Source organism: Barbus barbus (genome assembly GCF_936440315.1).
Source record: "Barbus barbus genome assembly, chromosome: 45".
Taxonomy (NCBI): domain Eukaryota; kingdom Metazoa; phylum Chordata; class Actinopteri; order Cypriniformes; family Cyprinidae; genus Barbus; species Barbus barbus.
Window position 1 is genome coordinate 2,839,151 of NC_136723.1, and position 16,946 is coordinate 2,856,096.

Sequence of the window (16,946 nt, forward strand, 5' to 3'; positions counted from 1 at the left end):
TGTTACTATATGCAAGTTAACTTTTTTTCATGTGGTATTTTGGTAGCTCTTGTAACGCTTTGTTTTAAAATGTCAAGGCTGAGTACCATAGAGACAAGCGTTAACCACATTCTTGTATCGGTGTATTACAATGTAATAGTCAAATGTCACTGAATAAAGGGCTGATATAATCTGGCATGTTGGTAGATTTCACTCGTGGGAGCTGTTCGAAGAGGACCATGGCAAAGGCAGAGACTCTGGCTATACCAGCCTTCATAAGGAGCTGGAGCCCTTCCTGCTGCGCAGAGTGAAGAAGGATGTGGAGAAATCTCTGCCTGCCAAGGTGGAGCAGATCCTCAGGGTGGAGATGAGCGCTGTTCAGAAACAATACTACAAGTAAGACAGCATTTAGAGTACAGCGATTAGTACAGTAGAGAGAGACTGCTCAAACACAAGCTTTTACAAGACAGCACGGAATCACCATTTTACTGTATTCATGTAACTGGTCTTGTCACTCTATATCCTAACATATGGTTGTTCCTGAAGAAAATTCACCTTGGCTATTAGGGATGCAATGATTAACCGCGAGCCGGTTGAAAATCAATTAGAATATGTGACGATTCAAATCGGTTGAGATGCCAAACAAATCGCGATACAATTGGAGAAGTTTATATGAATATATCTCTGAAGGGAACTGACTGTCTCTAGAAATGTTTACGTGGTATTTTCTTTTGTTCTTGCCTCTGAATGATGCATATTAATGTTCATAAGCGCCACCTGATTGACTCTGTGTCTCATTCAGCTCATCTGCTGTTTCGTTCAGATGTCAGAGCATTCTGTTTTTGCTTCAAATTTCGAAACTATACAATCTAATTTAGATTAAAAAGTGCACATGCTGCATGTACGCTGCATCTTTGTTTAGCTGATGATTAAAATGCAGTGGTTGTCTCTCATTTTAAATGGGAAGAGCACAGACAAAGCCATAATGTGTTTATATGAAGAGATTTCTTTTGTGTAAATGGCTTATTTGATTTGGGGTTTGTTTTAAAAACTTCACAAAGAAACGTGCAGCAATAGCCTAATAAAAGGACACTTTCTCATTTACTGTATAATGTCATCAATCTCATTTTGTTAAAATCGTGAGAATCGAATCGTGGAATCAAAATCGTGAATCGAATCATGAGTTGAGTGAATCGCTACATCCCTGTTGGCCATATAATCCCCACTTATATCCAATCTTTTGATTAAATGCCCATAGATTAATCAATATTTTTTGTTTAGGTGGATCTTGACGAGAAACTATAAAGCCCTGAGTAAAGGCACTAAAGGAAGCAAGTCAGGCTTCCTCAACGTAATGATGGAGTTGAAGAAATGCTGTAACCACTGCTACCTCATTAAATCGCCTGAGGACAACGAGTTCTACACCAGACAAGAAGGCCTGCAGGTGTGTTTTCACCCCCAGAGATGGCAAGCACTAATTAGTACAATTGTAATAGCCACAACCATATCACCCTGCAGCCCAAGACAGGTTGCCCACTGAAGCTAAGCAGGGTTGAGCCTGGTCAGTACCTGGATGGGAGACCTCTTGGGAAAACTAGGTTGCTGTTGGAAGAGGTGTTAGTGAGGCCAGCAGGGGGTGCTCACCCTGTGGTCTGTGTGGGTCCTAACACCCCAGTATAGTGACGGGGACACTATACTGTAAAAAGCACCGTCTTTTGGATGAGACGTTAAACCGAGGTCCTGATTCTCTGTGGTCACTAAAAATCCCATGGCACTTCTCGTAAAGAGTAGGGGTGTAACCCCGGTGTCCTGGCCAAATTCCCTCCACTGGCCCTTATCAATCATGGCCTCCTAGTAATCCCCATACACTTGATTGGCTCTATCTCTCTCTCCTCTCCACCTGTAGCTGGTGTGTGGTGAGTGCACTGGCGCCGTTGTGCTGTGGCTGCCGTCGCATCATCCAAGTGGATGCTGCACACTGGTGGTGGTTGAGGAGAGACCCCCACATGATTGTAAAACGCTTTGGGTGTACGCCAATACACAATAAAGCGCTATATAAATGCATCATTCATTCATTCATTCATTCACAAATAAGAACTAGGTTATAAAAATATAAACAAGTATTTACTATTTTTACTTATATTTTCACAATGTGACGTAGAAAAATTATTTTTTAAAGGTCACAAATGGTTTGGATCAAATATCATTTACATTGAAAACATGATTTATTGCTTGATGCTTTGTCTCACACCTTGTAGAGCACAAAATCTGAGTTTTATTTGCGAATGCTTTAACTACATTAGTTGCTTCCAAATCCCCTAAAGAGACTATTTGTGCTTCCATAAGAAACTTTCATGTTAAAGAAAACATTAGTTACCAGTTTTTCCTGCACACATTTAAATGTTTTTTGTGCATTTGCAAAAATGTCACTTTAGGGCAGTGGCTCTTAACTGGGTGTCATGGCAACGTAGGATGGTTTAAATCAATTATTTTTAATATATATATATATATATATATATATATATAAAAAAAAATAGATCACATTCTAAATTAAAATTCCCTCACTAAGTGTCACTAAGCTGACATCCTAGAAAATACCTGTGTGGTGGAATTTGGATATTGTGCTTTAGGGGCTCCTTAGTGAAAGGGCAAGTGGTGATCTTTTCAAAAAGCTCTCGCTGGAGGAAAAACCTGTCCTGCATAACCACAGCTAACCAAGACTATATATATTGTCTGCAGCACCTTATTCGCAGCAGTGGGAAGCTGATTCTTCTGGATAAACTGCTGGTTCGGCTGAAGGAACGAGGGCACCGTGTGCTTATCTTCTCCCAGATGGTTCGGATGCTGGACATCCTAGCTGAGTACCTGAAGTACCGCCAGTTCTTCTTCCAGGTGATGGCAGGACTCACTCTGGAATTAAATGCACTGTTTGTGGCTCAGGTGTGACTTATGGAAGTGTTTGTGTTTGTAGAGACTGGATGGTTCCATAAAGGGTGAGATGAGGAAGCAGGCATTAGATCATTTCAATGCAGAGGGCTCTGAGGTATGTGTGATATCGCTGATTATCAAGGGTTTAAATATTAATTCTGGTGTTGATTGCATTATCATTTTGAAGTCTAAAATTGTGTCACTTTGATCTGATTAAATTATTTTGGTACAATTCAGATTTATTCAAGTAATAAATTAGGCTTTCGTTTCACAAACTGGAAATTATGTATATTCTCCAAATATTCCAAATATAAAGTGTAATTTGCTGAAAGTTTATAGATATAAAAACAAAAAAAAAAACATTAAAATCTAGGTTTGCCGTTGTCTCTTGCAGGATTTCTGCTTCCTGTTGTCCACGCGAGCAGGTGGTCTGGGCATTAACCTGGCCTCTGCGGATACAGTGGTCATTTTTGACTCCGACTGGAACCCTCAGAATGACCTGCAGGCCCAGGCCAGAGCGCACAGGATTGGTCAGAAAAAACAGGTCCGTCTTCACATTAGCATCAACTCCTCACATTACATGCAGTCAAACCAGCATATGTTCCATAACTGATATATTAGTCAAAACCTACAAATATTTACTTGATTTATCAGTTATGTAGTGTATGCTGGCTTCATTGCATGAATATTGATTAGAGCTGCACATATTGCAGTGCAAATGGCAGTATATGGTGATTACAATCTCTTATGTTAAAATTGTAACAGCTTTTCGTTATAATCTGGTCTGACGTCGTAAATAATAATAATAGTAATGATTTTAAAGAGTTTAAATGCTTAAAAATGCACCATAAATGAATATTGCTCATAAAAGGCTGTCTCAGTTATGACCTGGCAACAGTATTAATTACATCATGACTTCATTTGCACTAATAATCTACACATTTATTCTTTATAATTTAGTGTAGTTCAGTACTGTAAATGTTTATGTAATCTTCTCTTTCAGGTGAATATATACCGTCTGGTGACAAAGGGCTCGGTTGAGGAGGAGATTATTGAGAGAGCCAAGAAGAAAATGGTGTTGGACCACCTAGTAATTCAGAGGATGGACACCACAGGAAAGACAGTTCTTGACACGGGTGCTGCTCCTTCAAGGTACAGCTACCTAACTTGACATATAAACACTTTATTTTTTATTTTTATTGAATAACATGCAGAAAAAAAGTGGAAATTCTGGTATGTGTGTATAGTGTGTACATCTAAATGATGGTGTGTTATTGTTTGATTTCCTGCAGCTCCACTCCATTCAACAAGGAGGAACTGTCAGCCATCCTGAAGTTTGGTGCTGAAGAACTTTTCAAAGAGCCGGAGGGAGAGGAGCAGGAACCTCAGGTCTGTGGGGTTCAACACTAGGGCTGGGCGATATACTGGATTTGGACTGTTGTCTGATTTGTGGTTATGTTCATGAGATGTTTCTGTGCTGCAGCATCGCGAATGCTTGTCATTTGAATGTGTTTAAGCGCTGCGGTTTAAAAACTAGTGACTTGAGTGCAATAAGAAGTGAAATTTTTTTTTTTTTTTAAATAAAAAGACTTTTTAGCCATTTCTTGAAGATGGATAAGGATTCGGCTGCTCTGATTGAGTTGGGCAGGTCATTCCACCAGATGGGAACAGTTAATGAAAAAGTCTGTGAAAGTGTTTTTGTGCGTCTTTGGGATGGTACAATAATGCGTCGTTCACTTGAAGAATGCAAGCTTCTAGAGGGCATATAAGTCTGAAGTAATGAATTTAGGTAAAGGGTGCAGAGCCAGTGCTGGTTCTTTAGGCAAACATTAATGCCTTGAATTTAATGCGAGCAGCTATTGGTAGCCAGTGCAAATTGAGGTGTGGCGTGCGTTCTTTTCGGCTCATTAAAGATTAATCTTGCAGCGGCATTTTGGATTAATTGTAGAGGTTTAATAGAAGAGACCTGCCAAGAGAGCATTACAATAGTCAAGTCTGGACAGAACAAGAGCCTGAACAAGGAGTTGTGTTGCATGTTCCGAGAGAAACGGCCTGATCTTCTTAATATTCTACTTAAGGCTGTTTTTCCTACAGCTCGCGAGTAGTGAACTGAGCTCTGAACTGGTGCTTTATTGGGCCTAAATGGTCAAATACACACTTATGTGTCAGTGTCCTTTTTGTGAGTCTCCCTGTAAACACAGTTGGTTTTGTCTTAAAGTCTGTGTAAAGTCAATATTAAATGTGTGTTTGGAGTGGTCACACCACAAAAAAATGTTATTAACCACCCAGCTGAATTTGAATGCTTAAAAACGCCAAGTAAACAAAATAAGGTATGAAAATCTTGAAAAAATAAGCAGTATTCTCTGCTCTCAAACGCTGGGGGCGTGTCCACTGGCGGCGCTGAAACCACGCCCACTCGCGGGAAAGCTGCCGTCTCTCAACGGTCTTCCTCTAGCAGCTTAGTTAATAAGGAGACTGAACTGTAATGACAGTAACTCGCGATTGAGCCTGAACCACTGATGCGAATGCGCTCTAGTTATAAGGTGTTTGACTTGAAGCAGCGCTGCAGAACGATCAGTGTATGACATCAAAGTACCGCGAGAGCGATTCGAAAGCATCAGGATCTGCTCTCTGTAGCTCTCACTGTACTTTGATCGGTCTGCACGTGTTGGGAAAGGGGCTGTGCTCGTCATCAAGTCTTGATTTAGCCCCACCCAAAAAATCCTGATCACAAAAATGGTGAAAAACTGTTTAATCGTCTAAATCCACAATTAACTACTACATAGTTCACAGTCTTTGTAACATGTTTCAGCAATGCATTTAACATTTATAAATGTTTACAAACAATTCTCAGAATTGACTTTACATGGACTTTCAGTGAAAATAAACCGTTAAGAAAGAAAATGCATGTGTATCAGTAGATTAGGTCTGTGCATTTGGTCTTAAAGGGACAGCAGGCTAATAAACCTGCTGCTGTCTCTGCCATCAATGTTAATCAAAAGAACCTCACTGCTTTTGACAATCACTTCTGTAACTTAAATAGTAAATCTATATGCAATTGATTTAATTTACACAGTGATGACTGCAGTGTTTTTTTTAGTTTTGTTCTTAACATACAGTTTAAGTAGTATCTCTAGTGCTTGGAGTTTTTCAAGTAGGTCTATATCATTTGTGTCTCTTCTGTTTGTAGTTTTTTTTTTCGTCCTATTGCTTGTAATTTATTTGTTCTTATTTTATCGCTGGTTACTTGTCTTCAGTAAGCTTGAGATTTTTACTTATGTTAGGCTAGTATAATTTTTTTGTGATATTGATGGCGAGAAATATGAAATTTCAGTGCTTTCAGATATTTTGATATCATTACACCTTTACCATGCAAAAACAACTGTATACCATTATCATGACATAAAATTACTCTGTCATACAAGATTTTGGTCATATTTCCCCACTCCTGTTTAACACAAACATGGTTGTCAGCGTATGGATACGGACTTCTGTGCATCAGCTAATGTTTGACATGTTTGTTGGTCTGGTAGGAGATGGACATTGATGAAATCCTGAAGAGAGCAGAGACCAGAGAGAACGACCCTGGACCATCGACTGTAGGAGAGGAGCTTCTCTCACAGTTTAAGGTATACACTTTAAAACTTAAAATCCGCGATCCTTTCCACATGTGCTGGACCGTCTCCAGAGGGTGTCAGTTACATGATTAACACACAATTAAACAATGCTTGCTCCATCTTGCAGGTAGCAAATTTCTCCATGATGGAGGAGGAGGAGATTGACATGGACACCGAGAGGGACAATAAGAACTGGGATGACATTATCCCCGAGGAGCAGCGGAGGAGACTCGAGGAAGAGGAGAGACAAAAAGAGCTAGCAGAGATCTATTTACTGCCCCGTATGAGGAAGTGTGCTAAACAGGTTAGCCAGTCAAACAGCGTTTAACAGTGCGAGTTACATCATCAGTTATTTTCATTAGACGAAATGAATGGTGTACTGGTCCATAAGAGATAAATGACACGCAAACTAACATGCACACCTATTTCTTTGTGCTGTTTATTTCCTTTTTTATACTTTATCAACTTTTCCAAGACATTAACAAAGTTTCATACAATTACAAAATTGTATATCCCCCCACCCACATTAAAACATGCATACAAATAAAATAAAATAGCATACAAAATAGGTGATAGGATACCAAATGAACACAATGTTAAGGTTCAATAAATAAAAAATTACAGAAATAATCTGATAGATGTGTGGTCTATACATAATGTTATGAATGTATAAACCTAAACAAGACCATAGCAGATTGAGCTTCATGTCTTTGTTTTATTTTATGATGACAGAGCAACTTTAATGGGAACGAGAGCAGACGCAGCCGGAACAGACGATACTCTGGTTCAGACAGCGATTCTGTCTCTGACAGAAAGAGGCCCAAGAAACGAGGACGACCTCGAACTATTCCAAGAGAGAACATTAAGGGCTTCACTGATGCGGAGATCCGCAGGTAAAGCTGCTGCTTCTCAGTTTAGCAAATTCAACACTAGGGGTGAAACTCTGTCAGAAAAAACACAATGCATTTAATTTTTTGATAATCTAATGACAGTTCACTGTGAAATTAATTAATTGTTTTTCTTCCCTCAAAATGTATATATGCTAATTAACATTAAAGTGTAATCTTGAATTATTGTATTTAAAATATGTAAAATTGCTTAATTTTGTATGACTAATGTTTACTATAAAACTTTTTTTCCACACAGGTTTATTAAAAGTTATAAAAAGTTTGGTGGCCCTTTAGAAAGGTTAGTAGCTGTTTTTCATTTCTTCTTATGATAGCAGTCGTGCGTTGGCCTCTGCCATTCATGTGACTGTCCGTGTTTTACAGGCTTGATGCTATCGCTCGCGATGCTGAGCTGGTGGACAAATCAGAGCATGATCTGCGGCGGCTGGCTGAGACTGTACACAACGGCTGTCTGAAAACGCTAAGGGAGAACCCCTGTGGACCCGAACGAACCTCAGGCAAGAGCAGCACACAGTCACACTGACGGGCTACTGAGGAGTAAACTAGAGCCTGGAGGGCGGGTCATTGTGGCTGGGTTATTGTGTTTTGTGCATTTCACTCATACCACATAATCCTGCAGAGAAATTCATGCCTCTGGGTTATTTGTGTCATCCTCTTTCCACCCTTGATGAAATGAAAAGCACATTTAATTGCAGGGGTGCAGTTATAACATTCTGGATGTCATAAAGTAGCATGAATAAGACACTACTAGTAAAATAAAGATTTACACTCCTCACTGCAATGAATAAATCCACTCCCATATGAAGCATTTGGGATTGGACATTTTTAAGAAGTACATTTCAAGGCCTGACTTGATTTTGTTTTGTGCTGGTTCATATCAGGAGGCAGGCGAGGGAAGGTGAAGGGACCCACCTTCAGGATCTCAGGGGTTCAGGTCAATGCTAAACTGGTGATCTCTCATGAGGAGGAACTGGCACCATTACACAAGGCCATTCCCGCTGACCCTGAGGAGAGGAAGAGGTATATTAGCATTAACATGAGTGCATTGCAATTCACGCAGCCCTAGCCTGATTTTGACACCGTTTTGCGTTTGTTAGTGTTTGTTTTAAATGTCTTTTTCTTGGCTTTGCTACACCAGCGTTAAAAGTAGTTTTATCTCAAGACCCTGCATTCTATGTCAATTTATACTTTGTGAGGGCAGAAAAATTACTTGTTAAACAAGACAATTATTTTTTTTGTCTTGAATGTTACAGGTATATAATCCCATGCCACTCAAAGGCAGCTCATTTTGACATTGAGTGGGGTAAAGAGGACGACTCCAGCCTGCTCATTGGAATTTATGAGTACGGTTATGGCAGCTGGGAGATGATCAAGATGGATCCAGACCTCAACCTCACACATAAGGTGCAGAAACGCATGGAGAATCAGTGGTGTTGCTTGCACTTTATGTTAAGGTGTCCTTGTTACAGTATAATTATACATTTAAGTACTGAGTAATACTAATTAAGTACATGTACACTAACTATATGTTTAAGTTTAGAATTACAGTTTGGCTTAGGGTTACTTGCATGCAATTACGCATAATTTATTGTTATTATAATAGTAAGTACATGTAACGTGTAACAAGGACACCTTAAAATAAAGTGTTACCGTGGTGTTTGATGAATATGCCATTACATTGTTGTGTCCTTGTTGCTGTAGTGATTATATATGATGAAGTGATAAATTGTTACAAAACGTGTTGCAGCTCCTTCCAGATGACCCTGACAAGAAGCCACAGGCCAAGCAGTTGCAGACACGGGCTGACTACCTCATCAAATTACTGAGCAAAGACCTTGCCAAGAAGGAAGCACAGAAACAGGCCGGCACAGTGAGTCACGCAGATTAAACACAAATTACTGCACAACATCACTTAGTTCACTAAAAGCAGACGTTAGCAACAAACAATGTTGCGTTAAGTGGCTAAATTATAACTTCTAAAAATAACGTTGTCTGTGAACGGCTCCTGTAATTTAATTTGCTGTTCAGTGCTTTATTGATCATACAATACGATCACTGTTGCTCCTTCTGCTCTATAGGCAAATTCACGCAAGAGAAAACCACGGGGCAAGAAGAATAAAGCTGTAAAACCCAAGATAGATGACGTGACGAAGAGTCTGTCCTCTGCACCGCCATCAGATAAGAGCTCTGAAGAAGAGGATGAGAAGGAGGAAGAGGAAGAGGAAAAGGTTTGTGTTGCTGTAATAGTGCTGGTGTATCATGTGAGAGCTGAGGCTGCTGCTGTTATGTTTAAACTAATACCTTATTGAAAAGCAGAGCAGTGATTCTCAACCACGGAGGCTTCAGCACACTCACAAGAGGGCTACAAGACGACTTAAAATTGATTATATGGCAAAACAAGCTTTTTTTCAGCTAAGAAGATAACTGACATTTGTGAGTTAAATCATTTTGTTAACCTTCTCATAATCTTAAACAAGGAGAAAGTTATATAAATTAATTACTGAACCTTGAAGAGCAATCGGTTCTTGATTCTGAAACTACAGAATTTAATCATTTATTTAATTAAAATGTATATCATTTGAACATTATTGTTATTAAATTAAATGTATATTATTATAATATATTTAGATGGCTAGATTCTGTAAACATTGTAAATTAATTTTCGTTATAGCAGAAATATCACAAATATCTTATGTGTTTAAATATTGTTTTGGACAATGGGGGGCCTTTTAGTGAATAAGGTTGAACCATCAAGATTCAAGATTTATTTATTCGTCGCATACACAATTATACAGAGTATAACCAGCAGTGAAATATAAGTTTTCTGAGCGGAGCGACCTGGACGGCGTCCGGACACAGCGGCGCCATCTTGTTTCAATCATCCTAGAGCGTTCATTGTATTGTCATCAAACTCGACACTTTGTCCAAAGCATTTAACATCCTTTTGTGTACCCTTCTCACCCGCTCAGGCCCCGTTTACACTAGTGCGTTTTCGTAACTTTTGCTACGGTTACGCCTGTCGTTTACACTACTTCGAGGTCGAAAACGGAGACTTTTGAAAACGCTGCAGACCCCGTTTTAGTTTGAAAACTCTGAGGTTGCGTTTCAGGGTAAACGGACCAAAACGGAGACTTTTGAAAGCGATGGCGTGGCTGCCCACATTCGCTCTGCGTATCCTTGATGACCTGTAAACAATAACATCATGCTCATAGTCGTACCCATAGATATGTACGGGTAGATTCCCCATTCGACCGCTCCAAGCACCAAGCTGCCATCTAAATAATAGGCAATCTGCCAATACATATCTATGGTTGTACCTGCATGAATGGTCATGTGACATGCGTTTTTGTGTTGTGTAGATAGGGATGTAACGATTACCGGTTTGACGATAAATCATGATAAAATTCCCCACGGTTAGTATTACCGTTTCATATTTTAATTATCATTAAAACCGTATTCGATTACCGTGATTTGAACAACTCGCGATAAATAAATACTGTCCGGCATAAAGCAGTTTTCAGTAACAGTCTCACGTGCGCACGGCAGCACAGTAGTTTCGTTCTGAGTGAAAATAGGGCGGAAAAGCTGAGAGGTTTTAAAAGAGTGCTAAGGGAATTATCAATGAATTAATTATATGAATGTAGCTCTGAAGGTTCGGACTGTCTTCAGAAACGATTTGATGGCATTTTGTTCTCATCTTCAATCCATGTAATACCTAAAGGAAGTGTTCGCGGAGTTCACGGGAATCAGCTGTAATTCAGCTTTTCCGTATAAAGCGCCACCTGCTGCCAGAGAGTGGATTTACAGACACTTATTTACATTCGGTCTGTGTGCAGTTTCTGTCTGGCCAAAAAATTGACCAAATTTGCATGACCTGCTGTAAATTTTAACCGGTTGATGAAAAACAAGCTTATGTACATTTAAACAATTCAGATATGCTATATAGAATTATTTATGGAGCAGATAAAATGCATATAATCATTTATTAATTATCATTTTAATTTAACCCTTTTCTTTAAAGGCTGAAATGTGTGGTCTACCTTTATGTTAAACTTTTTCAAAGCTTTATTTGAACATTTACATTATTATGAACATGCTATTAAACTGGTGTCAGTCAAGTTGTCATTTAAAATCCAGACCTCATTGGTAATGTTATTGTTTTTGTGATTATGCAAACAAAAAGTCATTTTATTTGCTGTTTGTTGATTTTTAAGTATGAAACTTGGAGAAGTGATTTATGTTTCGGTACTTTTTGAACATCTCCAGCACATTTTAACAATACCGTGATAATACTGATAACCGTGATAATTTTGGTCACTATAATCGTGATTAGAAATTTTCATACCGTTACATCCCTATGTGTAGACGGAGATCGTTTCTGAAACGCAGTGAAAACGTTGATCGTTTTCATTTTAAAATGCCGTTTTAAAATGAAAACGCACTAGTGTAAACAGGGCCTTAGACTCTCTGTAGCCTTTCTGTAGTCACTATGCCAGTAAGTGCTGAGAATGCACTTTCACAAGGTACATTGTCAAAAAAAAAAGAGCAGTAAAGCCTGTACAGCGCGGTGTCTTAAGACTGATGACATTCGCTGTATGATGTGCACTTAGGCTAGAGTGGATGCATTTCTGACCACATCGCCAGAGACTGATCTTTATACCAGGTGTAAAATAGGTCTGATACATCTCCACTGTAAGACATTTCATGAAGTTATAGGAACACAATTGGCTCTGGCAAAAAGTGGAATGACATTGTGAGTGATAGTGACTTCTCTGCTTCTTAAGCCTTTCCCCTGCAGTCTAGCGGATTTATCAGTATACTAATTCTAAAGATTTAAAGACGAAAAAAGAAATTTACTTGGACAATTGTCCATAATGAAGATTTTTATGACTTTCCCCAACTCTGATACTCTGATCCAACTCAGTACTTTTCTATTGATATTTTCCACCTTGGTTATATTTAAAAGTAAATATTGTCTCTGTAATTTGACAACCTTGATGAAAGAATAAAGTCCCACCTTTCGGCTGCGCTAAAGTGTTTGTGTTCTCCCAGGAAACTCCTCCAGCTAAGCCGGTCGACAGAAGAGTGCGTGTGTCAGAGCGGCCAGTAAAGGAGGAGGAGGATGAGGACGAGGATGAAGAGTCTGATGAGGATGAGCCTGAGGATAAAGAGCCCGAAGAGAAGGACATAATGGAGAAAGTGGTCAAAAAAGAGATTAAGAAGGAGAAGAAAGAGGAGGGTTGGGACAGCAAAGAGCGGGAACCAAAAGAGATGGAGATGAAGTCAGACCCTGAAGAAGAGACTCCTGCAGAGAAGGTCACAATGCTCATAATCTCACAACTCTAACACACCCTTGAAACCTAGTGAGCTGCCAAAGTGTTTTTGGAAATCAAAGTCCTATTGCGAGTCAAGTCTGCATCCGATTAGCCAATTTTTATCTAGTTGTTTTTTTATGGATTGTCGTCTTTTGCATGTTCTCCATCTCACTCATTCAAACAAGCATGCTCTCAATCGCTCACTGACTGTTTCCTTTATTAAGCATATCTCTAATGTTTTTCATAGCAGTTGAGATGCGTGTAAACTTCAGTGTTATTTCAGCAAGCTTTACGTGACACAATTGGTGAGAAGTATCAAGGGAATTCAGTCTGTCCCTCTTTTTCCATTCTGAATCAACGAGTATGACCTGTGACAGATTTTAGAAAAAACTGGCTATTGATGTGAAACACTGACTGAAATAGTTTGTCAACTAGGCCTTCAGTAGCCACATGCCAAAGACGGCAAATATGCTGTTCTAGGCAACTCGCTAGGTTTTAAGACATTCTAGTGTCATTTTTGTCTTTGTATTCAAATATGCTATTGGGTACATAATTTGCATGAATTGTTATTCAAAAGCCGTTGACTGCGTTCTCAGGCTGTAGAGGTGAAGGCAGAAGTGCGAGAGAAGAAAGCTGATACACCCGTGCACACGCCCTCAGGAGGAGAGGCGATTCCCTTGTCTGAGGAGTCGGAAGAACTGGACCAGAAAACCTTCAGTGTGGTGAGTTTGTGGTATCTCCCACTGTTTTTCTTTTTTTCCCTTCCTATCCAATTCTCAGACTGAAGCCTTATTTATAGTTTGTGAAGAACTGGAATGTGTCACCAACTGAGTGGCTCTGGTGAGGAGATAACCCTATCAAAGGGGTCATGACATGGATTTTAATGTTTTACTTGAGGTATTCCTATGTTAATGAAGTTTTTGGTGCAAAAAAATACAAATATTTGAAAAAATTATCATTTTCAACCCTCTGTCAAAAACAAATTGTTTTAAAGGGCATGTCCTTTTAAGGCTTGTCAGTAATCAGCCACTGTTATGATTGGCTAATGTCACTGCATAGGAAACCATATAAACGCCCCTCGCGATACGACAGTTTGGTGTCAAGCATTGTTTGTTTTTAGTCTGTTTGAGTTTTCCCTCTTTTCCTCACCTTCCTTCACTTTTAAATAGCTTAAAAGCGCTATAAAGGGATACTCCACCCCAAAATGCAAATTTTGTCATTAATCACGAACCCCCATGTCGTTCCAAACCCATAAAAGCTTCGTTCGTCCTCTGAACACAATTTAAGATATTTTGGATGAAAACCGGGAGGCATACTTTTCTGTGCCTTGACAGTGTAATTTACTTCGCAGTCAATGAGACAGTCACAAGCCTCCCGGTTTTCATAAGAAAAAATACCTTAAATTGTGCTCCAAGGACAAACAAAGCTTTTATGGGTTTGGAACGACATGGGGGTAAGTGATTAATGACACAATTTGCATTGTGGGGTGGAGTGTCCCTTTAACACTTTCAAATTAGCGTCAATTTGGCGTCAATTGCTTGAATTCAATTCAAGCAACAACAAAATACAACGTATAACATAGAACTTTTATTAACAAAACAAATAAAAATACACCATGGTATATGCCTAATGTTGTTATTATTATTTAGTCATTTAGCAGATGCTTTTATCCAAAGCGAGAAAAGCTAAAACTTTATAAATACTACCTATACACATTTTAAAAATAAAGAAATTGTTCTTCCTGGGTACTTAAACTTAAGGGGTTAATAAAGATGCAGACTGCTCCATTATTTTGGGGAAATTTGCCGTTTTGTTGGCCCAAGTATACAGATCACTAGGTTTGGTACAGAGCTGATGTCTCCTCTCGTAAATGACATTGATGTGAGGTGATTGCACTGGAATGACGTGTCTATATCGTGTGTTTGTCAGTGTAAGGAGCGCATGCGGCCAGTGAAGGCAGCACTCAAACAGCTGGATCGTCCAGAGAAGGGTCTGTCTGAGCGCGAGCAACTGGAGCACACGCGCCAATGCCTGATCAAAATAGGAGATCACATCACCGAGTGTCTGAGAGAATACACCAACCCCGAAGAGATCAAACAGTGGAGGAAGTACGGCCATTTTATCACGAGCTTAGAACCGCAATATATAAATGAAGGTTAATATTGAGTTTAACCTTGTTTATTTCCCAATTCCAGAAATCTGTGGATATTTGTTTCGAAATTCACAGAATTTGATGCAAGGAAACTGCACAAACTGTATAAACACGCCATCAAGAAAAGACAAGAAAACGCTCAGGTATGGACACTGTTTTCAGAGATTCTGTGTTATGGTAGTGATATTTTGTAATGTTTTTGCTGAGTTAGTATCTATTGCATTATTAAATGATTTTTATCTTTATCTTTGGAATATTATAATTGAGGTTTGTGATGTTTGCTTCATTTCAGGCAGTGGAGCAGAACAGTAGCACTGTAAATACACAAAGCTTTAAACATGCAGGTATGTCTGCTCTCCATTTTGTCATTTGATGATTAACATCCATGCATATTCCACATGTGTTTTTGAAATTGAGATGTATAAATCATCTGAAAGCTCAATAAAGCTTTCCATTGATGTATGGTTTGTTTGGACAATATTTGGCTGAGATACAACTATTTGAAAATCTGGAATCTGAGGGAGCAAAAAAATCTAAATATTGAGAAAATCTCCTTAAATTACCCAGTTTTCTAAAGTTATATTTTGAATGTTTCATCCATCCATGTTTGCTTTATTTCATGTTTCCTCTTGATTTTCTAATGTAACTGCGTCTCTCTGGTGACGTATGCTGCACTTATGTAATCATTTCTGCTGTGTAACACTGAATGCCGTTGTTTTTGCAGATGTTGAGCGGATCAAGGAGTCACAGCAGGACGACAGCAGCAGAGACAGCTACAGCTCTGACAGACATCATTCATCTCGCTACCATGAGCACAGCAAAGATCGGCACGCTGGCGACTCGTACAGGAAGAGCTCTGATTCCAGGAAGAGACCCTACTCCTTCAGCAACGGCAAAGACCACCGAGAGCGAGACCGAGACCAGTACAGAGAGAGAGGAGAGCGACAGGACAGCAGGTGCTTTTCTGTTTACTCTAAAAATGTTTAAAGGTGCCATAGAATGGAAAACTGTCTTTACCTTGCCATAGTTGAATAATAAGAGTTCTGTACATGGAAATGACATACAGTGAGCCTCGAACACCATTGTTTCCTCCTCCTTATGTAAATCTTGTGCGTGTAAAAGACCACTGAAAAACAGGCAAATCGGAACATAACGCCGACTGTGATGTAACAGTTGGGATCACTAGTAGTTACACCCCCAACATTTGCATAAACCCGCCCATGTTCTAGGCGAGCCGGACCATCAGAAGTTCTGCAGGTATTCATTACAGTACATAAGATTTCACTTACCACATAAACAGAGTAAGGAGAGATGACTGAGGATGATGGCGAATGATTTACAGATCCTGAGCACCACTGATAAGCATCTGATCGTGTAAAATGTGTTAAGTGCCGCTGTAGTTTACATGCGATCGCGAATGTCGAAAGTGAAAGTAAAAAGCGATCGTGCATTCGAAAGCCGTTTCAATGCCCCGCATATTAATAGCGGCTCCCTGATGCCCTGCATTTTATATACAGTATAATTACCCAACGATATTACTGCGCGAGGAAGTATTGAAATATATATTTCCCTGTGTTTCCTTCCTGCTGTGTGAGTTACTGAAATGAGCCGCACCGTGAAACGGCCAATCAGAGCAGAGCTCATTATTATTCATGACCCTTCCAAATAAGCCAATAACAGACCATTTCATTCTAGGGACAAATCCTAGGGTTGTAAATGGACATGTAAAACCGTTTCTGGAGAATTTTTGCCCTTACCTAAGCCACATACCTTCTGTGTAGATATCAGAGAACAATTTAAAATATTGTATCAATGCATTCTATGGCACCTTTAAAAATAGCAGCGTTCACATATACAGTCACTGGCACAAATGCAGCTTTCTTCATTTCTTTTGAATGGGGTGATTTGTATGAAGCACATGACATGCAAGGAAAAAACAGGATATCATGGCCACAAAATAATTTGTTCCCTCATTTTAGGTAAATTGTGACCATGTTGTTCTAATTCGTTCCCTTGTTTTAGTTCAATCTTTGCTTTAAACAAGGGA

At 39.3% G+C, this 16,946-nt stretch overlaps 1 protein-coding gene across 1 annotated transcript in view; it reads left to right on the forward strand.

The window, feature by feature from the left end:
* LOC306864296 (chromodomain-helicase-DNA-binding protein 1-like) overlaps positions 1-16,946 on the forward strand; it is a 28,806-nt gene that overhangs the window by 7,815 nt on the left and 4,045 nt on the right. The window contains exons 15-36 of the mRNA XM_079408231.1: positions 187-375; positions 1,261-1,423; positions 2,719-2,871; positions 2,951-3,022; positions 3,302-3,451; positions 3,911-4,059; positions 4,200-4,296; positions 6,441-6,536; positions 6,652-6,828; positions 7,257-7,417; positions 7,671-7,712; positions 7,796-7,929; positions 8,314-8,452; positions 8,686-8,836; positions 9,180-9,302; positions 9,511-9,660; positions 12,485-12,748; positions 13,344-13,469; positions 14,677-14,855; positions 14,943-15,042; positions 15,192-15,243; positions 15,624-15,855. Of these exons, the coding sequence (XP_079264357.1) occupies positions 187-375; positions 1,261-1,423; positions 2,719-2,871; positions 2,951-3,022; positions 3,302-3,451; positions 3,911-4,059; positions 4,200-4,296; positions 6,441-6,536; positions 6,652-6,828; positions 7,257-7,417; positions 7,671-7,712; positions 7,796-7,929; positions 8,314-8,452; positions 8,686-8,836; positions 9,180-9,302; positions 9,511-9,660; positions 12,485-12,748; positions 13,344-13,469; positions 14,677-14,855; positions 14,943-15,042; positions 15,192-15,243; positions 15,624-15,855 (3,099 nt within the window). The remainder of the gene's footprint in view (positions 1-186; positions 376-1,260; positions 1,424-2,718; positions 2,872-2,950; positions 3,023-3,301; positions 3,452-3,910; positions 4,060-4,199; positions 4,297-6,440; positions 6,537-6,651; positions 6,829-7,256; positions 7,418-7,670; positions 7,713-7,795; positions 7,930-8,313; positions 8,453-8,685; positions 8,837-9,179; positions 9,303-9,510; positions 9,661-12,484; positions 12,749-13,343; positions 13,470-14,676; positions 14,856-14,942; positions 15,043-15,191; positions 15,244-15,623; positions 15,856-16,946) is intronic.